Below are 24,252 nucleotides of genomic sequence, written 5' to 3' on the forward strand. Positions count from 1 at the left end.
GAAATATAATTTAAAATGGCCACATTACATTGAATTTGATGCAATATATTAGCAAAAGTACAGGAAAAATAAATAATACTTTTTTTTAAATAATGCAATGAAATTATTTAGGGGGGGCTAAAGACATTTTTAGGGAGGCTGAAGCCTCCCTAAAATAGGCCTAATGACGCCCATGCCAGTCACAATGATGTCACAGAGAAGACCATGATTATCTTCTTACTGATTGTACAGTAGTCTTGAATAGAATCAAATCAGTTATTGTATATTTGTAATTATAGAGGTGATTTAATAACAAAAATGTGTGTGTGTGTGTGTCTGTGTATATGCATCTATTTTTCCATTTGCTGTGTCACCATGAATAAACATGAAAAATGTCTGTCACAACCAACTCACTTCTTCTCACTGCTTTGTCTTTGAATCATCAAATCCAAGACTCAGAAGGAACGCTTCAGACCTCGTCACAGAATCATTTTGATTCACAAAATATGTAATGATGGTCTAATTTAGTGTTTTTCAAACCCTGTGCCGTGGGAAATTATACAATATGTATGCCTGTGCGGTCGCTCGCCTGGAAGCGTAATCGTGTAGTACTCTTCCATAGCGGTAGGGAGAAGCAGCAGCTAGGACACGGCCTTATGCTTCGAGACAAGCGAAGTTTCCGACGCCAGACAATACAATGAAAGGTATCTTTCGTTTAGATTTACGTTTACCGGAGATGCAACGGCACCAACCCTCTAAGATGCGCAACTGCGCAATGGTCGCACACTCTCAGCGCACAAGAAAATCTATCCGGGGCAGTGAACGCACTGCAAATGAATAGATATATAACTTTTTTCTCTATCAATTTGCTGTGTAATTCAGTGAGTGACAGGTGTCCAGCCAATCACACGACACGATGCAATGACGCTATGCAGCCAATCACGGCATTGACAGTACTTTCGCATGTTCTCCGCTCCATAACAATAATAGTGCAGCGGCGATAAGTGATGCAAATGGTAATCCCCTATCATTGCAAAACGACCGTGTAGTGAATGTGATACGCCGACTCCCTAAACCAAAATAAGAATGAACTGTGGTTCTTTTAAACTTGAATGGCTGTCGGAGGATGTGAAAATAGAAGAACAAACAGTGAAACTGGGTGAGATCTTTTCTTTTCGAGTGCAAAACATGCAGCAAAGCTAAAGTTGTAAGCGAAAAATGTGGACTAAATGGAAGCTGGACAATTGTACCTCAAGCGACACATTCAGCAAAAAAGTCATTTTAATGATGTTGGAATTATACAAAGACTCAAGATGGGAAAAGGGATTGGTACAATATTGCGGGAGAGCGCAAACGACTGGGACAAAAAGAACCGGCTGCCACACAGAAAAAAATCCGACCCTGAGCAAGTTAAAGTTCTAATCGACTACGTTTTACTTGCCATTAAAACGAATGCACCAGATATTGGATTGATGTTGATTTGATTCCTATTCAATGTGTTACAATTAGTGATGGGACGAAATGGGCCGAGGCTCCGAAGCTTGTGTCGAGTAATGGCAGGGGCGTTTCCACGAAGCTTGTGTAAGCTTTTGTTGAATTGTTAATTATTGTCATTTTATATTGAAGCATTATATTCTTTTATGTTAGTTACTTTAATTACAATCTGTTTAATACTTCCTGAAATATTCTTATGTTGCTTACATGTGATTGGGGAAGAAAAGCAGGAAGGAGGGGTCGTTACCGGAAGGGTGAGTGTTCGTTCGAGAGTTACGAGGCAGCCGTTGGAGAAATAAAGAGAAGAGCTGTGTTCAAACGAAGTCGTCCTCCGCTTTTTGTCCATTCTAAACGAAGAGCCAATCCATCTAAAACCTACGAACCCCTCGACTTACACTTGTATCGAGGCGCACGTCATTTCGGCAGAACCCGGAAATGATTACGTGTGAAGCCTCGCCGGCCGGCTGAATCGCTCCATTGATTTGATTGCTTAATGTCAAAAAATTACCACACTCATAACGCTGTGACAATAAACAAATGAATCTGTGGTAACCATTCCCAAAGCGCTAGTTGCCTAACTTAGTTCACAGTGTTGCAGGAATGAGACCGTTTACCAATAAACCGGGATATGGGTAGTATTGTATTTGCAACGAGGAATTGCCTCTTTGCTCCCTGTTTGTGCGATTTCCAGTTTCATAATGCAAATAGCATCAGTGTACTGTACAAAAGATTCACTGTAAAAACAAACAAAAAAACTGAACTTTACCAGGAATTGAAGTGGAAAACACTTAAAATATTGAAATAAAATATAAATTACCGACATATATGACAACAATGTTGTCACACCAAAGCAAGCAAGCTGTTTTTACTTTTATCTTTTAGTCAAGGTTAAATAAAAAGGACAAACTTTTTGAAAAGTCTTTCTTTGATGTGAAATGCAGGTGAAGTTAATTAACACAATAGCAAACCTTCAAAACATTTAGTTGAATTGTCCAATTTGTTGCCTTGAAATTTTGAGTTCATCCAGTTTTTTTTGGGGGGGGGGGCACAAGTGACAAACAAGCTGTTGAATTGTAGCAATTGCAGTGAGTCGTGAGAACAACAGCTTTTTCTACCATATTCGCTTGTCATTTATCACTAAATGTTTGTTAAAAAACAAACCTTGCAAGACAATAGCTCAAATCCAACAAGAGGCAAGTTCAATCTACTGTATTTCTTTGGAAACATTTGCAACCTAACATTAGTTGGTATGAGTTAGTACTGACATCCTCACGAGTAATTTCGAACAATGCTGCAGGTGAAATGAGGTTTTGCTGTAAGAATCAGCACACAAATGAAATAAAACACAGGATTTAAATTTATTTGCTTTCAAGTGATACATCTATGTAGAAGATTTCATGGCCTTGCATGATACGCACGGTACACTTTCACCAGTAGAAGATTCTTTGTTAGCAGTTATTCTTTTTTTTTTTTTTTTTTTTACATTCTGCAAGATATGTGAAGTATAAGACCTAACAGGTCAGTATACTGTGTGAGTAACCCAATAAAGCTTCACCTTTCAAAGAAACATTACATTAATATTAACTTAGAACTCAATACTTTGGGGTCTTACTGAAAAGTTGTGTACATTAGATCAAAGCGGAATACTTGATTTATAAGCCCTGTATCCCACTGAGCGGCGAAGGCTTGGGAGCGTTTGTGAGCGTCGTTGAATGTTGATTGTAGCCAAGAAATTTGGGAATGGTGTTCAAAACTTCCTTGCAACAAGAAAGACTGTTTGCGACCATTCAACCTGTTGGCAAATGTCTGGCGAACGTCTTTGTGACCATTTGCGACCTATTCACGATGTTCGCCGCTGAGTGGGATCCAGGCTTTGGGAACTCTTACTCACTAATGTTGCATGGCTTGACTGTGTTTGCATTTTCGCACACATACAGTACATATCTTCAAGTCTGCCCAAACGAGTGCAAACAACTCATCAAATGAAATCAAGGGACATTTTTTTCACAAAGAGAGGATATTCTTTCATTGAAGCTTCACCCACCCATGACTCAAGTGCCAGAAACAAAGCATTGGGTCTAGAACAGCACCAGTTGAAACGAGAGGAGGCTCTGGGTCACATACAGTATGAACATACCTGCAAAAAGAATGTAAGCATTGTATATACAGTATATGAGGAAAAAATATCTCTAAAATCTGTGGCTTGACTGTTTTCCCTTTTATTTTTTTTAAGCAAACAAACAAACAAATATTGCACATATAAGTGGCCCAACTCCTCCTCCATTGTTACTTCTAGTAAAAGGTAAAAGCGAGTCTTAAAGGGTTCTTTGGGTGCCAATGAAGATTAAGTGAAGGTGGTCAGCGCAAAAGTGTGAGCCAAGCTACGGGAAAACTTCACAGACAGCAGGAAATCACAGCGACTATTACGTGGCTCCCACCCTAGCTTTTAAAAAGGAACCTGCAGGAGGCAAATCAACCAGAAGTTGACTGCTAAGCCTTGTCAGACGTGTGGTAGTGGCAGCGCTCCAAATGTGAACATCAGTCTATTGTGTCTCCATTCAACATATTACAGTCATTTAACAAGCTTTTTTTTTTTTTCTTAAACACAGTAGTCACAATTTTTTGAGGGGGACGGGGGGGGGAAGGGAGAAAAAGCGCGCGCGCGCGCGCGCGCACACACACACACACACACACACACACACACACACACACACACACACACACACACACAAACACACTCGTCTGCATACTGTAAAATTAACAGTAGATGGAGACACATGTACAGCGTGCGTAAAGCAACAGAAAGACCTAAAAATGGGTTTGACAATAAAGCAGCAGTTTCGGCTGCTGTATTTCCTTGAAATACAGAAATATTTCACTCCTTAATAAAAGTCCAGAGTCAGTGAGTGTGCCCAACGGCTCCTCTGCTTCTTGGGCAAAAATGTCCTCTTTTGTTTAAACGGACCCGCGATCCTCGTGAGGAAAAGTGGATTAGAAAATGGATGGATGGATGGATGGTTGAACTGGTTTGTCTTGATACAGTTCCTGAATGTGCTTCCATCCAGAATGGGGGAGGACTGTGGTGCCGGAACGAGGCGCCTTGTGTCGTGCTGTTCTGTACGTCCCCTAATTTGGTTTCGGTGGGAGCAAATGTCCTAGCTGCCATCATGTCAACTAACACCTATTAGGCCTACGGCACAAAAAGCATTCTATCTTCATTTTCAATCTGTTTCATTCACTAATGATAATACAGGACACTGTCACTGAGAGAGAACAAAATACTTTTCCATATCTTTGGGCTTCACCAAAGTTTTGTGAACATTTCGTAAGACATCACATTTCTGCTCAAAGTATAAAATACCCCCCCCCCCCCAACCACTAGAAGCAGTGTACCCCACTTCATATCTTGACTTCAAAATGGGGATGCTGGGGCTACAGAATTCATGCTTCAACGTATCCATTGACACACACGTTAACAGCAAACAAACACGGGGAAAAAAACCAACTGAATAAGGCTAAACCTTCATCTTACCAAATTCAATTTATCATATTGATCTATCCTGTATAACTGCGACATGAATAAGCATGGACTTCAGTGTACAGCAAAAATGTCAACAACTGCAAAATGTCTCCATTCCATCGCCAGGCGCTATGAGACATCTAGAATATCCCTTTAATAAATAATATCCCCCAAAGATTGTTTTTTTCTCTTTTTCCCCAAAGAGCTTTTGCTAGCAGAATGGTCTCCTTTTGTTTTTCACCACCTACCGTATCTACTTCCTTTCAGCATGCACACAGAAGATGGACAGGCGCTTTCGGGGGAGGAGACTGACAAAGGGATGGACGGGACAGCAAAGCGAGGTGGAGCGGGATGGCGGGGAAGCGTCGGGGTGGGGGGACTTTTAGGCGCGGCTTCTATGGCCTATCCGTTAGTGCCGTTCTTGTTGGCTGCACTGGTATTGACGGCGGTGCCGTCCGGCTGCTGGCCGTCTTTGCGAGGTGGCATCCTTTCGTTTATCCTGTCCAGGCCACGTGCCTCCTCGAAATTACGAATCTTCCTCGTAGGAGAGAAGCCTTGGATGGCTGAAGGGCAAAAATAAAAGAAAACAAAACAAAATGACTAAAAGCCACAATCATGCCATGAAGAAAGCTACTTGAGTGGCTGCTGTCTCTGTTGTGCACCATGCTATTCTGCTGTCCTTGTAGATTTTTTTATTTGTTATTTTTTTATGACACAGTATCAGCCTAACACAGCACAAATGGACAGTGAATACAACACATGCACAATAACTTGGGAGTGTCCAAAAACCTACGACATTTAAACGTCTCATGCTCGGTTGACTTACGGTCGTGTTCCCGAAACAGCCATGGAAACCAGGCAGAAAAGGTGAGCAAACGAAAAATAAACTTGTGAGGGAATGTTTGACAAATGATTGAGTCATTCCTACACTAGCAAGTTAAAACGGCAACAAACACTGGAGGAGTTATCGAAAAACATGCTGAGTATCAAATATTCAACAGTTCTCTTGCACGATCAGATGTCTGTCACCTTGTGAGATGTTATGTCACTAATCGGTGTACTGATGCATGTCAACATATCTACAGGATGTTTACTTTGAAAACGGGACTTTTTTTTTTGTCATGATCATTTTCTTTGTTTGACTGTTTAAGAGTGTGGGGTCGAAATATTGTTCCTGGGGGCTCAAACACATCTTGTCACTCCATCAACCAACCAATCAATCAGAAGACCCTCTAGTTTTCTCAATTCTTAAGCTCACCAAGACCTTTTGGACAATTCTATGCGACCAACATTGTGGGAAAAGTTTCTCAAAGTGTTCCCGCTTGACTGTGCCCCAGTGCACAAAGCAGGATCCTTTAATGAGTTTGGAGTGGAAGAATCTCGCTTAAAATCCGTCTGGCAACTTATGGATCAATAACAGAGTAACCGCCGCCCCCCGCGCCATCCCCAAAATAAATAAAAGAAAAACATCAAATTGAAATGAAGCTAATTCAGTTTGCTTGTGAAACAGTTTGCTTTCCTGGAGGGAAGTTACATCAAAGTACCGTATTGGCCCGAATATAAGACGGTGATTTTTGCATTGAAATAAGACTGAAAAAGTGGGGGTCGTCTCATATTCGGGGTCTAGACACTATACCCATGCGCGACGCTAGATGGCGCCAGATATCATTGAAGCGAATGCTGAACTTGACTCCCCAGGCCAAAGTGAACCCCTGTCACGAAGAATAAAAATAAAAATAGCGGTAAGAAAATAATAGAAGAGATAACAGAAAATGGAGAAACGTAGCGACAATCTAGAGAAAAGTGGGTCGAAGATTTGCCAGGTTAACTGGCAGCTGAGGTGAAGTTATGATGTAATTTACATTTCAAAAACCAGAAGGCATTCATTTACAAATGTGATTGCACTTTAGTTTACCCATTTAAATGTTCAGATATTAAGATCTGAATAAGGCAAAATAACATGCTTTTTCTCTCAAATGTATACTTATAATCATTTGTTTCAGATGTACTGTACTGTAATTATTTTCTATATACAAATTAATTTGGTGTTCAAAAAGTCTTTTTTCAAACTTCGAGTCTTGAAAAAGAGGGGGTCGTCTTATAATCAGGGCCGTCTTATATTCGGGCCAATACGGTAATTGTCTGTAGAAGCATCCCGAAATGAATAGAAACAAACAATGGAGTGATGGAGAGTTCAATCAAAATAAATAAATATAAAATATGAAAGCAATTACGTAAATATGATCAATCTCAGTTACTTAAAAAACAAGAACTTCTTACTTTTTACATTTGTACGAGTAGCCCGTGTATTTTAACCCTTAATTCGAGTTTTTTTTTCTTTTCAATAAAATATTCAGTTTATCAGTTATTACCAGTGCTTCAAAAGGCTGTAGCTCAAAAATAAATGCAGATTAAGGCACACGATGTTATTTGGGAAGCACTTTTGCTACTGCGGGGAAAAAAAGACCACAGAGTCCAGAGTGGGAATGGCAATCTAGGCGACAAAGCATTTTAAAACCACTAAATAAGCTAGTTTACATCAAGTGATGGCTTGAACCTAGGTGCCGATGCATTTGGTTGGAAATCACCAGAATGAATATCACCTTGTCTTTTCCGTAATGTGTGTTTGACCTTGCAGGAATGGAGCTTATTAGCCCACAAACCAACCAGGAGGGGCAGACAATCGAGCAACACCCAAATGGTGTAACAGGATTAGCTGCTGAAAATATCCCGGGAAGGGATGTCCCAGGTCTAAGCAAGGTCTTAACAGGCTTTTTCTCTGTGTTGGGAGCCACTGTAGGCAAGAAACCCCCCAACATGATCACACAGAAGTACAGTTCCAACTACAACCACGATAAGAAACTTTCTCCCATCACTAAACTTAATTTGTAAAGGTAGTTTGCAGATCTGAACCCTTTCAGGCACAGCGGTCACTCCAGTGGACGGTTTACCATGTTATCAGGTTACAGGGTGCATGAAAGGATGAACGTCATTTTAAATTTATTCTGTTCATTAGAGTCCCTTTCTTGTCCACTGAGTATACATTTCTTGAAAAACAAGTCTTTTGCTCTGGACTTTGCAACAGTGCAACTACTGTTTGTCTAAGTTTGATATTAGAAAAACAGAAGCTAAAAAGACACTGATAGTGCAAGAGTAACCGGCAATTACAGTCTCCACAATACTGCGATTGTATGTACAACTGTTAATGTGAATAAGAACAGAGAGGACACAAACACGATAATTGAACCCAAAAGCCATGCGTACCTTTTGCTTTAGCTGCCTCAATAGTAGCTATGTTAAATTGGAGTTGGGGGCAGGGCGGGGGGAAGAAGGAAAAAGGGGAGACGTTACAATGCAGCAAACAACACAGCCAGCAAATACGTCATTCAAGTCAAGCCTCGATGTCATTAACAGTCGTCAGCTGATGGCGAAAACGTAGAGGGTAGGTCAAGTTGGTCAACCGCAATGTCACAGACAATGTTTTGGCCTTTTACCGGCAGCGAAAAATATGCATGAAAACATCGTGTTGGGTGAATGGCTGGGAATGAGAGAGGAGGTGCTGGTTCGAGATTTAAGAGTCTGCAGCCAGTGTTAAAGGGTCTTGAAAGAGGATTTAGAAATAGAGAGGAGGGGCGTTGGCTGAGCACTAAGGGCCTTATTTACTAAGATCTCCAACAGCCGCTAAATTGCATGTTTGCCAACTCTTAACACAATTGCATGGACTGTTGGGGGCAGGTATGAAAGTGTTGGGGACTGCCATATTTTTCAAGAGGGTATTGCTCCAGCTACACCGTCTGACGGTTTTCAGCAGGGAAAAAAATGGGAGAGCACCATAGGTGTAACATGAAGTTGGAAATGATGCAAATGGAAGTGTTAGTAGATGAGAAAAACGATTGCTCGGATAGTTTGGGGGAAGCCAGCAATTGCATAAAACCCAGGTTTTGTTTTCTTTATCTTGCCCTGAGGGTGTGCCAATTGGATGTGCCAACCAATCTTGAGCAGATTGAGATTAAAATTTGGGAGAGAATACTCAAAAAGGGAGTTCTGTCATGGGTGAGATGCCATGACTCCTTGTGACTGGCTCCAAGGCAGCCCTTAGATAATACTGAAGCTCCAAAATTGCATTTCTCATGAGAAGGTATATACATTTTTGTTTCTAGCAGTGAAGAAAATGTTTTGTTTTTTTTTTTCCTCCCTCTCGCCACCATGCATAACATTTAGCACCTGTACTTAAAGACTCAAAAGCAGCCATCGTAATTTGTCTCGGTTCGATAAATCACATCGTGTGTGTGCTACATTGATCTTCGTTACATTAACTCCTCTCAGAATGCGGAAAATGAAATGCACAGCAATACGGACACGATTGGGCAGACACGATCCTTAGTATCGTAGATCATCTTCCACATCTGTTAGTGTGGGCCATCGACTGCATGCACAAACATCAAGTAAGTTAGGCCCAAGAGGGAGACTGGGAAATGCACAAAAGTGATGAGGCAGGATGACACATCTGCGCGGCACATTCTCACAGGACAAAAACAAAACTCCGCCACACATGCTGCCCTGTATTTGTTTAGATGCGCAAACATAATCTTCATTCTCTCAATGTACACCATGTCGTGATTTTGCATTCAAGGTGTGCGCAGAGCTCACGCTAACATTTGAACAAATGTGACACAAGGCCGGCGTTGACCTAGGAAACATTTTAGATCAATTTAGTGTACTCAAATGAACAAATAAACATGCTAGTACAAATCAATGGAGGTGAACAATTTGTGGCTGATCCAGATTTTTGGCAGTGGGCTGCAATCTACTGCCATTTGTCTGATATTTTAACCCTTTCAAGGACAGCGGTTACTACAGTGGGCAGCCTATCATGTTATCAGGTTACAGGTTATCATTCTTGGTGCATGAAAGAGTCAATGTTTTATTTTAATTTGTCTTTTATTTTAGCTCGGTGAGCTTTTTATATTTCTCGAAGAGTGATTAGGTTAGAAACCACTCCTTGATCTGTCAGGAAGGAAAAATTCACCATCAATGGCCTACAAAGTTGACCCCAGACTGGCTGGTCTGGAAGTGGAGGCAAAAGGGGCGGACATGAACAATGACATTCTCCCTAAAGGTCATAACGTGGTTTCCCTTCTGATGGCTCCATAACTTCTGTAAGTCTCCAGCGTGGCACCCAACGTGTTCTGAGGCCAGGCACTGACCTTTAGATCAGAGGGTCAGCAGCCTTTTCTCGGCTATAAGTTGACAGGTTGGCCTTGACAATGCGGGGGGTGCTTCTTGTGATGAGCATGCTGGCATTGATCCAAAGCCCTTTTAAAGCTACTGGCATAACAGCAAAGCGGTGGTGACTTCACTCATGATCTGTATCCCACGGCACTAGTCACCCTCCACGTGGGATTTGAAACCATAAATATGGCTTGTTAATAAGCCAGTTATTAATTTCCCACATTTCCAAAAATCTAAAATGACCGTACGCTATGTTCAGTCATAATAAACCTGCCTTCTCGACCAATCATTCTGGAGGCAAAAAGTATGGATCTCAAACACAACACGGGTTCTTACAGCGAACAAAAATCCAAGCTTGGTGAGGGAATGTTCCTGGGAATTCATGTATGGTCACCCAAAATGCATGAAGCTCGTAGGAAGGAAGAAAGGAGACTGGTGATAAAAGCTCACTTACCGGTCTGTAATGTCTGCTTTCCACCGGACAGTACTCCCATGGGAAGAGTTCCGGTGGGGGTGAGACCCTTGAGAGTTAATACACTCTCACTCTCCTCCCTGGACCACAACACAAGCAAAGCACACAGGTGCAAATGCATCACATTTTGGCAACAGCGGGGGGGACTTATACCTAATGGATTTCATTGTTATTATCTATCCTTCCATCCATTACCTAAAGCCTTAAGGCAGGGGTGTCAAAGTCAAATGGACGGAGGGCCAGATAAAAAATTTTGCTGCAAGTCGAGGGCCGGACTGATCGAATGTTCATTGAAAATTTTAAAAATGACCACATATTGTTTATTGAACCAAATTTAATTGACTGAAAACCTAACAAATACATTCCAATATGGTCAGATAAATAAAGCAACATTTTTTTATGGCTATGTCAGTAAACTTTAATTTTCAACAGGCACAAAAAAATTTCCTTTGTGTAAAAATACCCATAACATGAATGAAAGAAGCCGATATTATTCAAGGCACACATTTTCTCTTTTAGCAAAAGTAGGCTAAATTTACTTAAAAGAAAAACAAATAATAGTGCAGTAATTTTCGATCATTTACTCGAATAAAATATTTTTAAAACAGCGGGGGGGACTTATACCTAATGGATTTCATTGTTATTATCTATCCTTCCATCCATTACCTAAAGCCTTAAGGGCTCAAATGTTTTTCCTGTCGCTAACCAACCTGCATTCATACTCTTAGTTTAAAGAAAGATACAACCAAGCTGACGCAAAACAAAACAGGAGTTCTTCAGAGAGAAGTCAGAAAGGGGGTCAGCGGTTCATACCTGAGGACTGAGAAGACCCGGGCCATTTTCCCGACTGCACGGATCTTGTTCCGGATTACCTCCTTACGCATCGCTGTGGTGCCACCTGGATGACACAACATATCACTGAGAAACCAACCATTGTCTTCAAGAATTGCCCCACTGGAAGTTCTTTAATTGGTGGATGATTGCAGACACTGACAGGTTTCTTGCTTGCAGATAAAGAAACATATCTTTCTGTGTGCATGCCTGCAAATGCCCAATTGTTTTGAATAGGCCGTGCCAAGTACGCACTGGGCCCGGAATTCGGCCCAGGAATTAGCGATGGAGAGGTCACTGGTATGTGCGACTTAAGGCCCCAATTTTTTTGCTTCTCCTGCTGCATGACAAGGCCCCAAATACAAACCAATGGGTGGTGATGGTGATATTTTTGGGCTCATCATTTTTTGCAAATATTTCTTCTTTAAAGAAGGGGGAATTGGAATGGGAGTAAATTCTAAATACATTTAATACAGACAATGTAGCCAATATAAGCAACATTTATCATAAAATTTCACATATCGTATCGATAGATTCACTGCCAATAGTAAGGATGGCAACTGGGGTGGCAAAGCATTTGGTAAAGGTGGCAGCTGCCACCCCTTGTCACACTGTCAAACCGGTTGTGATGTATGCTGAGTTGCGGAGGGCGAACATTTGAGAAATTAATAGCTGCACCCTTACCTTCATATAGATCATCTCCCTCTGACATGAGCTCATCATCAGAGCAAATGTTGAGCACATTCACCAACATCTCTGTCACTATAGATGGAAAAAATTACAGGCAATTAAATAGTCACTTTGCAAGTCCCTTTCACACAGCTCAATATATAGGATTCAAAGAAAAACAGGAAATGGGGAAAAATGAAGCCAACCGAAATAAGGTACAAATTATCAATGTCATTCAAGACAAAACACTGACAGACTCTCTGGGATAAGGAATAATGTATGGTAAATAGCCCTTGAATAAAACATGTACAGTGTGGCCGCGCATATTTTCAAGTTGGCAAACCGGTGGATTCCCAGAGTGGTTGTTTTCTTTTTTTTTTCCAATATTGTAAAATATATTTTTTTCAAGATTTTACATTTCATTTCTGGGCGGTTTTGGGGGAGCCAAGCCCTCAAGAATTTGCTGAGATAAAAGAAAAGAAATCCCCCCCCCCCCTTATTGCACTTCAGTGGTTGTCAAAGTAAATTAAACACATATTTCATTCAACACAGACACATCCTAACCAAAAGGTACACAATCTTACATTGACATCAAAATTGTAAACCCTCAGTACTACTCATTACTGTGCATTAAGTAAACATTTGACAACCAGTAGTTTTGCAGGTATTGTGATCTCATCAGTCGTGGTTAAAGCCCACTCACAGTCTGTCTTGACTGCTGACGCTGACAGAGATACTTTGGGCCTGATTTTACATGTGCAAAAACGGGCACCAACTTGTCTTTTGTCATCATGACAGAACTCGGCTTTTACGCAGTTACTGTCTTCCCCAAAATTACTGGGCCATCAATGTATTTTCTATAACTCAGTCAAATGTTTGTTTCTTTTGCACTAACACTTTCAGTTCCGCCCCTTTAAAATATTTCTCTAACAGTGCTCTCCCAAATGACATGTGGTGAAAACCATCAGCGTGTGTAGGGCAGGTGCAAAAACCATCTTTTAAATACAGCGATCCCTGCCACGTTTACAACTGTTGCTAACAATAGTTTTTTTTTTTCTGTAATTTAGCACCCACTATTTGGAATATGCCACGTTTACAACTGTTGCTAACAATAGGTTTTTTTTCTGTAATTTAGCACCCACTATTTGGAATCTTTGTAAAAGATCTCAATCTCAGTGGATCACATGCAACACACCCACCAACAGCATGTACAATCTGCTAGAGTGAACAAGCAATTTTGTGCCTGCTTTTTGGTATCTGAGTAAATCAGGCCATCTACTGTATGTTGGCAGTACCTCAACTTTTTTGCGGCATACTGAACAAATGGTAATATGTTGATAGATCCGCATAAAAACAAACAAACAAAACAAAAAAAAAGAACCAAAATTCTGCTAAATTTCCAGGCTTAGTTCATCACGCAAAAAATGCACAAATGTCGGACCAGGAGGAAATGCGTGTGCAGCGCACAGCTGGTCCCCATCACCGGAGCTGCAGCACGTGCACACAGCAGCTCGGGGCTTGTTTCTCCTGACCGCTCCTCTTCGCCGTTGGCCCTGCTGCCCACCGGCCGCCCGCTGGTAGCCAGTAGTGGCGACCCTGGACATACTGGCCCTTCCTGCAGATTACCGAAGGTGCTGCACCGGCCTGGAACCTGTGGTGCCAGTGGTCGCCTTTCGCGGGATCGGCCACCCTGCTCAGACGCGCCGACAGGCCGCCTCGGGCTGCCGAGCAGCTGACTTAGAACAGGGTTGGATGTCTAATTCCAACAGCGAGCCAACAAGTTAAACTTGTACTAAAACAGTGAGTCAACACACAAATGCAAATGCCCAGCTAATATTTAGCTCATTGTTTACCTACCAGGAGTATGCATACCCCCAAGGGTACATGAACACATTGCAGGGGGTGTGAAAACATTTAAGAATTTATTTACAAGATCAATAACCTGTGGCAGAGCCCCATTTCATCTCAATCCTGTTGTGGCCGATTTTCTAGTCGTGTTATCACGTCGTAGCCCGTGTAGTGTGACATACTCAACAATTGGTCGTTTGTTGTATCGGACATTTCTCGGCCACGACGCAAAAAGTCTGGCGTGTCAGATATTTTGTTTATCTTGCCGCATAGTGTGCCATGTCCTATGTAGTCCTGCGAGTGTTTCCTCGGCATTGACGAATAAAGAGATGGAGCTCACTTTTCTGCCCAAGATATCTGCTGTACACAAGTGCGGGTTCATGTTGGAGCTTGGCTCCGTAGGGACAATGAGCATGCACCATGCGCTCATTGTAATACCAAAGACGGATGAGTTGCGTTGATTTCTTTTGGTGATGTACATGTCACGTTAAAAACGACCCCTCCATCCGTCTCTGCAAATATTTGTATTCTGCTGATGTGTTCCACTGTATATGAACCAACCGGGAACGATAAAAAAAATTGTGACGTTTGAGATTGGCATTACTGCTCCACCTGCCCAATAGTTGGAGACATCTGCTACATGTCGTATAAACTCAGCCACGTTATCATTTCATTGGAACGTTGAAAGCAATTCGAATGAATTCACTATTAGCCTACATTTTAATTTTTCCGACATACCTTTTTCTCCAACAAATGGCAAAGACCATGTGAAGACATCCATAAAGTTGGGTAACCAGTAAGGGTGGGGTGAGCAGTTGAACTGTCGAATATTCATCACGTTGTTCTCATATTTTAATACAGCAGCTAGAGCAAAAAGAAAATTAAGTCTGAAGATTAAAACTTGAAGGTGAGCGAGAAAACTAACTGCTAATTTCAAAGAAACAAACACAAACCTTTGTTGTTGTACACATCAAGATAATTTGGAGCTGAAAAGATTGTAATTAACGAAGGGAAGCCCGTAGTCTGACTTTTTCTGTACATCCGATATCTATTGGGGCACAAAACAAAAACACTCAGACATATTCAATATTAGGGCTGCAGCTATCAAATATTTTGCTATTCAGATATTCGACTGAAAACTCAAATCGAACAATCGGGTATTTAGATGAAGAGACACGAGAAGCACAGGAGCAGTTTTGCTGGCTTAAACACACTTTGTCTGGTTTGTTACAAAGTGACCAGTCAGAACGGCAACTGTGTCAGGCTGTCAGCATCAAAGTGTGAACAGTCATTTAGGTCTATTAAACTTGAGCACTGCTATCACTACACAATACAGCGTCAGCGTAATTTAGTCATTTTATTTAGCGCTTGTAATGAGCAATTAAACATTATTTCAGGACCACACTGTATTGTTCTCGTCGGAAGCAACAGTTTGAGATGGCGATAAACGACCACCCCCAAACACAGTCTGGAAAATTAATCAAGTCAGCCGTTACCCCGCGACACATTGCTGTGAACAATTTCAAAAGAAAAACATACTTAGGCATTGATATCCATATTTTATTTGGGAACTAAGATTTATTTTGAGGTTGGGCTTCTAACCGTGTTGGCGACGTATTATTGTCATGTATAGCATGAACAATTGGCGCTGCGGTTACTTCTCCTTCCTGACAGTGTACACGTAAATAAGCAGATACTCGAGGCAGAAAAATGCCTTTACCTCTTTACCGAATCGAGTGATCATGAATTACTTGAGGAACCATTGCAATATATTATGGTGAATAGATCAGAAAGCAGAAAAACTACTTACCCTGCATCTTGGGCTTCATGGGCTCTTATTACTGACAGCAAGTTATTATTTACCAAAAAGTCACACACGGCTGAGTAACTGCAAAGAAATAAACAAAGAGAAGTTGACTTCTTGTGACAAATGAAGGAGATATGAAATGTTCATGGTGAAATGCAAGTCAATTATGCACACACTGGTTAGCCACCAGACAACAGAAATGCAACAGATTTCTGGAATTCTTAAAAAAATATTACTTTAGCGATTACTTGGCACTGAATAGAACAATTTGATTTCCACGGACTCTCATTGCTATTAGGAGGACTAACTACCAAGGGGGTTTAATTTAATACCTGAAAAAGTAGGAGCAGCCTCTGACAGAATTATGGTTGAAGTGTTCAGTTGTCTTTTCACTGCCATAGTCTTCACCAGGGTCAGCCCAAATCAGGTCGCACATCGGCCCAAACGCTGGCGGCTCTTTAAATCTATCTAACTGTTAGCAAAGACAAGTTTACACGCATTATATGTTTTGCTTTCATGACAGTGTGAGACCAATGTGTTCTTTCAAATATGTCACTTACTTTCCTTATGTCGTCAAGGCAGTTAATTTCTGGTGAGAGTCCACCATGTACACACAAGAACTGTTGGTTAAGCAGGGCGGCCAGGGGCAGGCAGTCAAAGGCCTCCATACAGGCGTCATAGACCCTTTCTGAGTACTTAATTTTACCTGTAACAAATATTGCACAACAAAATTGTATGGTTAAATAATTTTTACACTATGTAGCAAGTTGCACTGTGCAATTCGGGGCAAAGGCTTTACTCATACAGTTCCATTAATGCAATCGTTCCCCAACCATACGGCCCCGGTACCGGTCCGAGGCCCATTTTCGTACGGGGCCACAGAGAGACCGCCCCTCACCTCCCCTCAATTGTATTTATTTATTTATTGCAGAGCCTCTGATCAATCCCCAACCCCGTTGATTACCTTACGAAGGGCAATAGGAGGAGGGCTGGGTGACTAAATGATTGAGAATTTTGATACTATGGGACCAGCTGCAAGCTGGGAGCACATTTCCTCCATCAGATGAGGTGTAATTAGAGTCCGATTTCCTTTTAACTCTGGTTGAAGTTGAAGCAAACAGAATCCGGGCGGCACGCTGAGCAACTGGTTAGCCCGTCCGCCTCACAGTGCAGCGGTCATGGGTTCGATTCCGGGCTACGGTCTACCTTTGTGGAGTTTGTATGTTCTCCCTGTGTTTGCGTGGGTTTTCTCATGGTACTCCCATTTCCTCACACATTCCAAAAACATGCACGGTATGATAATTGATCACTCCAAAATTGTTTGCCGTAGGCGATAGACATGATAGCGACATGACATGACAGAAACATTGTCGTTTTCACAATATATATCATCATATTGCCCAGCTTTAGTTAGAAGGGCCGAAAAATATGGTCTAAATACATTCATTTGTCTTATAGGTGTGGCTTACGCTCCATTAAAGACAAATGCACATGAATTAATATGAAATACAGTTTATTTACTTCAGTTAGTTGTTGAACTTAGGAATTTGACTTGCAGCGCAAGCGTTCACTATGATAAAATGCTATCAAATCCGTAAACTAAAGCTAGCAAGTTATACGTTTACAACAATAATGCAAACAAAGCTTCATCAAATTCGATCAATTGTTCAGCCAATTCCAACTACATCATTCAAAACAAATAGCCCATTGCCGAGTATTTTTTTAAGCGTTACACAGGGCATCTAAAAATGGATGTGCATAAAGATGCAGTTTGTGTGCCTGGAGATGATGTGGAATGTGGGTGGAGGTGTTGTCCCATTAAGTAACAAAGACACACACCAATACAAATAACCATACAAACAGGGTTCAACTGAAATTGTGTTCAACTGCGTGAAAAGGTTCAACCAGCATGCCTGACAGTGCTCAAAGCTCTGACATTTTATCACCATGACAATAAAAAAGGCTCCTGATGTGAGTAATCTCTTATGCAGATGAAATGTCACGTTGCTCTGACCGACATTTTCTGACAAAGATGGGCGGGGACACCAGGCAGTTTTTTTTTTTAGCTGGGGTTTTCCACTTCGCAACCACCACCATGTTTGAAAAACAGTAGCTATTAAACTCATATTTAAATATTTGGAAGGATGCAGCTCCAAATTGCTAACTGCTGGAACAATATTCACTCCCCTGCAAAAGTATATCGCCAATCCTTGAATTTTTGCTGTACAATTGAAAAAAAAATTGGGTTGACATCAAAAGATCAACATCGTGCTCTGAAAAAAAAACATACATCAATTTTTTTTTCCCCCCAGAAGGAAAAAAAACGTTATAACTTGCAAAATAACTATGAAGGAAACCCAGATGTGTTTTTAAAAGCATGTGCTCCAGAGACTCCCCAGCAGAGTATTGTTAGCAGGCTGCTTTAAGTCTCAGCTTAGCACATTACATTCACCAAAGCTTTGTCAAGGGAAATCGCGGACCATTGTGTTAGCCTATTATCGCTTGTTATAAAATTTACCACAGAACCAAGGGAGCGTGGTTCCGCATGAGTGTTGTCAGGGGACAGCACCTGCCCTCACTTCATAGTTCTGGTTCTCGCTGATGTTCAGCCACGTATTTTACAATACTCTTCTTATCTTATGTCCAAGGTGTATCCATGAACGGTTAAACAAGTTCCACGGCCCTCAAATGACACTTAAAACTGGCTTCTACACTTCACATTTGCACTGAAACCCCCCGACCTGAAAAGCTTTGTGCCCACAACCTATAGATGCACGGAAAGTTTTTTTTTTTGAGTTTGAGTGGGGTTTTTTAAAGTCAAAAATTACTCTATTCATGAGAAAAGCCTCTGATGTTATCTGAACTTAATAAAATAAACATTTAACAATTAGCAACTGTTATTCTGAGATTTATTTCAGTTCATTAATCAACACAAATACTATTAATTTGATCAAAAATATGGACTAAATGCTTTAATATTGATTACATGAATTATGCCAGTTAGGAATACATTCTAATGCCTTGTTTAAAAGGTAAATGATCGCTTTGTTCTTTAAATAAATAGTAACGAATGTACAGTATTCATACTGACTATTTTGATACATATGCAATATCCTAGCAAGTTAAAATTTCCCAGTCTATTTTCACTCTTCCTTCTCATCTTCTGCATGTCTCTCCTTCCTTCTTTGTCACTTATTGTTACAACACAAGGGAAGAAGGCAAGAGTACTGTACCTTTAGAACAGATAAATATTGAAGACACATAACTTGAATGAATAATCTTTTATAAAATCATGAACATGTCTGTCAAAAGGCAAGCTAGGAAATTATGCATGGTCGTAAATCTTCTGTTCTTGAAGATCTGATTGAATTTGAGCTGCCTATTTTTTTTTTTCTTAGATGTGTACAGTCTGGTGACATTTGTGCTCCCCTTTGTCCTCAGAGGCGGGTATTATATGAGTCCCAGTCCTCTGAGTGGCACAGTTTATATTGTTCCATCCACGTTGTACCTTATAGACGGAAGAGGCAAGACAGTCAGGTTTTTGTGGGTTTTTTTTTTTTTTAATTCCCCACAGAAAAGAACTGTCAGATCTGAGTGGAGTACATTCGGTATTATTAGCTTGTAATATCTGAAAATACACGGCACGAAAGCAATCATCTAAAAATGAATACCGGTAAATAAAATACCTAATTGCTCGCAAGTCACCCACTGTAGGATCATTTGTGGGTTTTTTTCCCCCGCCATCTAATTTACCTACAGCGTTTGACTTGAATGAAGTCCATGAAATAAATGTACATTGAAACTGAAACATTATTTTGTGAATGCAAACACTTTGTTTTTCTTCTTTCTACCCACAATTTTGCTGCTGTAGACTGTAAATTTCCCCAGTGTGGGACAAATAAAGGATATCTTATCTTAAGTCCATGAAAAAAAAGTGTTGTCCAAGTACTTCACCTGCTAAAGCCTGGGATTAGCGTGAGCAACTCGGATAATTGCAGGGTACTCAGCTGGAACATGTATGTCTCTGTGCCTCAAGGTTCCTCTCTATCACACTACTGTACGCACAAAAGCCACACTCCATTTGTGCACGGCCTCTTTCAAGATCCTTCTATGTCACCGTTCACTGCTTCTCAGTCACAAACCTGAGGAGGGCATTCCTCAAGATGAGTTTTCGGTTCTGAAAGCAACATCCATCGCTCCAGATAATGTACACATCATAAGATAAGTGTGCTTCAAGATGAGTAACAATGCATGTCGCAAACTCATGGGCAGAAAGACCAGCTTCACCCTCATGCCACAGGTAACTTGTTGCATCACGTGATATCAAGTCATAGATAGTAAAGATGTGCACACTGAGCTTGGTCTTGGAATAAAGAGCAGAGGCTTGCAGCTTGGGATCCATGCACAAAAACAAGGTCTTTTCACTTCTTTGTCGTTCTGTTTAGTGGTGCATGCTTTTTTTTAAGGCTCCTCCAAATGTTCCCAGCCTTGAATGCGCAACAGAAAACACACCGGTGTTTTTTCGGGTGAAAAAGAGTCATATTTCGTTGGTGAAAACGACTCAACTTGACAGAGGCTGGAAATAGACATGTTTTTTTTGTTTTTTTTTAATTTTCCCATAGGACAGCGAGACAGAGAATAAGAGGTCAATTATTCTGGTTTTATTTGAAGGTATTTAAAATCAGCTCTAACTTTTGACAACACATTTTAGGTGAGCAAACAGAGAGACGTCAAATGGTTTAAATATGATAAATGACAAACTGGAATGCACTTAGACAGCGCTTTATCTACAAGATTTGGTGCCCAAAGCAATTGACAAAGCCTCACATTCATGCACAAATTCTTACGATAATGGGTGACTGGCTGCTGCCATGCAAGGCACTGAGAGCAAATTAGGGTTCAATGTCTTGCCCAGGGACACTCTGACAGCGGACAGTTATGACAGAGACTCAAACCAGCGTTCCTTCAACCATTGGATGACCCGCTCTATCTACCAACTGAGCCACAGCCGCCAATATGAGTTAATGTGTAGTTCTGAATCCTTTTCTTGCAGTAACAGCATCAAGCCTGTGACTCACCGAGGTCACCACGCTACTCTACTTTTGTGATACTATTCCAGGCTTTCACCACAACCTCTTTCAGTTGCTATTTTGTTTGTGAGGGATTTCCCCCTTCAGTCTCCTTTACAGCAGGTAAAACGCATGCCGTGTAGCATTTAACTCTAGTGGCCAGTCTAAAACCTTTCATTGATAGCTTTTGAAGGAATTCTTTGTTGTTTGGGGGAGATTATCTTGCTGTGAGATGAGGGATCTCTTAATCAATTTACTTGCATCTCTCATTAAACTGGCAGTCAAAATGCTTCTTTAGACTTTTTAAAGCTCAGAGTTTTTGCTGTTGCTGCTATGCGTTACATGATCAGTGAAGTTTGGTGAATCCGTCCCAGAGGATACCCTGCAAGCCTCAGCCATAACATTACTTCTACTTTCTTTCACAGCTGAGCTTGTGCTTTCTTCACGCGTTGTCGACGCCGACTGGCTATCGCTGCCGCCGCCGCCACCGGAGTGGGCTGACTTGAAATAATGACAGAATGAAGACTGAAGTGCATACATGTGTGTTAGTCAGCAAAATTGAAATTCTTCAAAGACAGAAAAAAACAGTTTGTGAATTAAGCATGCGAAATACAGTCGCAGCTATCATGAAGAGTGGTGAGCTCAAGCCCCTCGGTTATCACAGCTTTGACAACAGTTATCTATAAATCAAATAAAAATAGTGAAGATGATTTTGGTACTCATAGACTATCACTACACTACTACTGACTACACATTGAAACAGTGGCAAATGTGAATCAACGTTTTACACTGCCAAAAAGAAAGGCTCATACCACTGTCCTCCAGCTATTAACTTTCCGGAGCTCTTATTGGGACATTTCAGATGAACCCTTACATGACGTAACGGTAAACTATTCTGAACACTTCAGCATGCTGCCTTAGCATCTGGAAAATGTAACTTCAGCAATCACTGTGGAAAAGTACAGAGACTTAGCATAATTCTGCCTTTAAGTCAACATATTTTGTCAGCATATTTCATGCATATTTCAACAGGAAAGACAATTTAATTCAGCACACATTTAAATGACTTATTCTGAGAAGATACAGGAGGGTGGTTAACCAACCTGCCTCCAGTCCGGACCTGTCCTCAATGTAAATTTTCTTGTGGCAATGCAGATTATGACAATAAAGCCCATCATGTTGATAAAAATAACACTTTGAAAGACGAGCAGCATTCATGCCTGAAACCTGTCATTACTTGGCATCTACAGACGCTAGAAATAGTGAAGTTTTGATGCATTGTGTACATGAGGATTCCTAACTTCAACTTATTAAGGGCGGTCTCGGTGCTGTGGTGTGGTCGAATACAGACTGCATTAAAGGGTTTTTCATCACAAAACATATTGTTGAAGCATTCAGGTTAGGCTTTTTTAGAAATTCTTTTCTTACTGCAGTTTTTAACTCCTGGGGAAAGTGCCCAGATTGAAGAGAATTATTCACTGTGAGTAAATACATTTGGAGCTGTGCGATTAAAACATTTTTAAAAAAATTGTGAAGGCAGCATATCAAGATGCTGTGAATGCACATGACCAAATGTTAAATGTTTCAGTACTTTTTGCACAAGTTGCTGTTCTCAAATCCTCCATTAAGCACCTCTAGATGGTCCAGAATGCCGCTGCTCGCCTCTTGACTGGTACTCGAAAGAGGGAGCACATAACTCCTACTCTGGCATCCCTTCACTGGCTCCCTATACATTTTAGAGTTACTTTCAAGATCTTATTATTTGTTTTCAAATCTCTAAATGACCTCGCGCCACCTTACCTCTCTGAGCTCATCCGCCCCTACGCACCTGCCCGGCACCTCAGGTCTGCGGACCAGACATTATTGGAAGTACCAAGAACTAAACTGAGGCTCAGAGGGGATTGAGCCTTTTCCGTTGCTGGTCCCTCTCTCTGGAATGACCTCCCACTGAACATTCGGCAAGCCTCCTCGCTGCCCATCTTTAAAACCTGCCTCAAAACTCACTTGTATTCTTTGGCATTTGACTCAGCATGACCCAAATTGTGATCTTAGTTATACTGTTTGGTGCTCTCTACTGTCTTTGTTACTGATTTGTTGCTTTACTGTTGTATATGTTAGTTGCTCCATGTACAGCACTTTGTGTGCAGTGATGGCTGTTTGAAAGTGCTCTATAAATACAGTTGAGTTGAGTTGAGTCCTCATCATGCCGTTCACATTTTGACATTATGAGACCAAGAGGACACCTCACCAGACGACCCGCACAGGTACCTGACCACACCACCAGTCCCAGGTGTCATCATTTTGCATGGGCCAGGGAGCATTTACGCTGGATGAGAGACCAGTGGGCCTCAGTGCTGCTCCGTGATGAAAGTCACTGAGCAGCTGTGACGGCCGCCAACGATGTTGGAGATCTCAAGGAGAGCGCTATGCATCAGCTACTGCTGTCACCAGACAAGCCTTTGGTGGTGGTGGTTACAATGTGGGCAGGTGTGTCCAGTGGGTATAGAACTGCCCTCCACTTTGTTAACGGCCCAGACTACCTGAATAACATTATTCATCCAGTGATCGTGCCCCTACATGAACAACACAGGCCTAATGTCATTTACATGGACAACAATACTCCAGCTCATTGCATCCTCGGGGAACGGCTGTTGGAGCCTAGTGTACCTCAAATGGAATGGCCCGCACTTTCTCCAAATCTGAATTCTATTGAAAACCCCTGGGATCAGATGAGTCGCCGTGTAGAGGATCGAAACTCTGCAACCCAGAATCTGGGGGCTGCCGTTCAAGAAGAGTGGGATATTATGCCTCAGCATTAAGCTATAAGTCGACATGTAAACAGCCTGAGATGTCCTTATCAAGCTGTAATTGATGCTCAAGGGCACATGATGAGTTATTGAGACATTAATCTTTTTTTGTTGTGGTGTATCCACCATTGTTGTTAACTTTGGTTTCAATGAATTGTTTGGGATGAGCAAATCACCAGTGTATTCTTCTATTTAAATGTCCAACTTTCATGATATATCACTGTAGGGTGAACTTTAAACATTTTCCATAAATTACGCCTGAAAGCCAAATATCCCTAACTTTTTGTGAGTACACACAGATGCACACGCACACGCGCACACACACACACACACACACACGCACACACGCACACACACACACACACACACACACACACACACACACACACACACACACACACACACACACACTCCCAGGAGAGACCAGCAGAAAGACAAAAAAAAAGGATCTTATCAGCAGAAAAAATGCAAGCAAAAGCAGAGCAATGCAGCAAGTGTCCACACACAACGCAAGCAAAGCAGGA

The 24,252-nt window shown here is 41.3% G+C and overlaps 1 protein-coding gene across 3 annotated transcripts in view; it reads right to left on the reverse strand.

Moving 5' to 3' along the window:
- Positions 1–4,176: 4,176 nt before the first annotated feature.
- ppp3cca (protein phosphatase 3, catalytic subunit, gamma isozyme, a) overlaps positions 4,177–24,252 on the reverse strand; it is a 50,359-nt gene continuing 30,283 nt past the window's right edge. Inside the window, exons 5-14 of one of the 3 annotated variants that reach the window (XM_019885248.1) lie at positions 16,413–16,558; positions 16,185–16,324; positions 15,856–15,933; positions 14,999–15,093; positions 14,784–14,909; positions 12,213–12,290; positions 11,511–11,595; positions 10,680–10,777; positions 8,258–8,284; positions 4,177–5,547 (exon numbers count right to left, since the gene is read on the reverse strand). In XM_019885248.1, coding sequence (XP_019740807.1) covers positions 5,396–5,547; positions 8,258–8,284; positions 10,680–10,777; positions 11,511–11,595; positions 12,213–12,290; positions 14,784–14,909; positions 14,999–15,093; positions 15,856–15,933; positions 16,185–16,324; positions 16,413–16,558 — 1,025 coding nt within the window. In that variant the 3' untranslated portion in view covers positions 4,177–5,395. Of the gene's footprint in view, positions 5,557–8,257; positions 8,285–10,679; positions 10,778–11,510; positions 11,596–12,212; positions 12,291–14,783; positions 14,910–14,998; positions 15,094–15,855; positions 15,934–16,184; positions 16,325–16,412; positions 16,559–24,252 lie in introns of all 3 variants that reach the window. The other 2 variants (XM_019885246.1, XM_019885249.1) reach the window with 2 other exon arrangements.

The sequence above is a fragment of the Hippocampus comes genome, unplaced genomic scaffold (genome assembly GCF_001891065.2).
Source record: "Hippocampus comes isolate QL1 unplaced genomic scaffold, H_comes_QL1_v1.1 scaffold45, whole genome shotgun sequence".
NCBI classification, from domain to species: domain Eukaryota; kingdom Metazoa; phylum Chordata; class Actinopteri; order Syngnathiformes; family Syngnathidae; genus Hippocampus; species Hippocampus comes.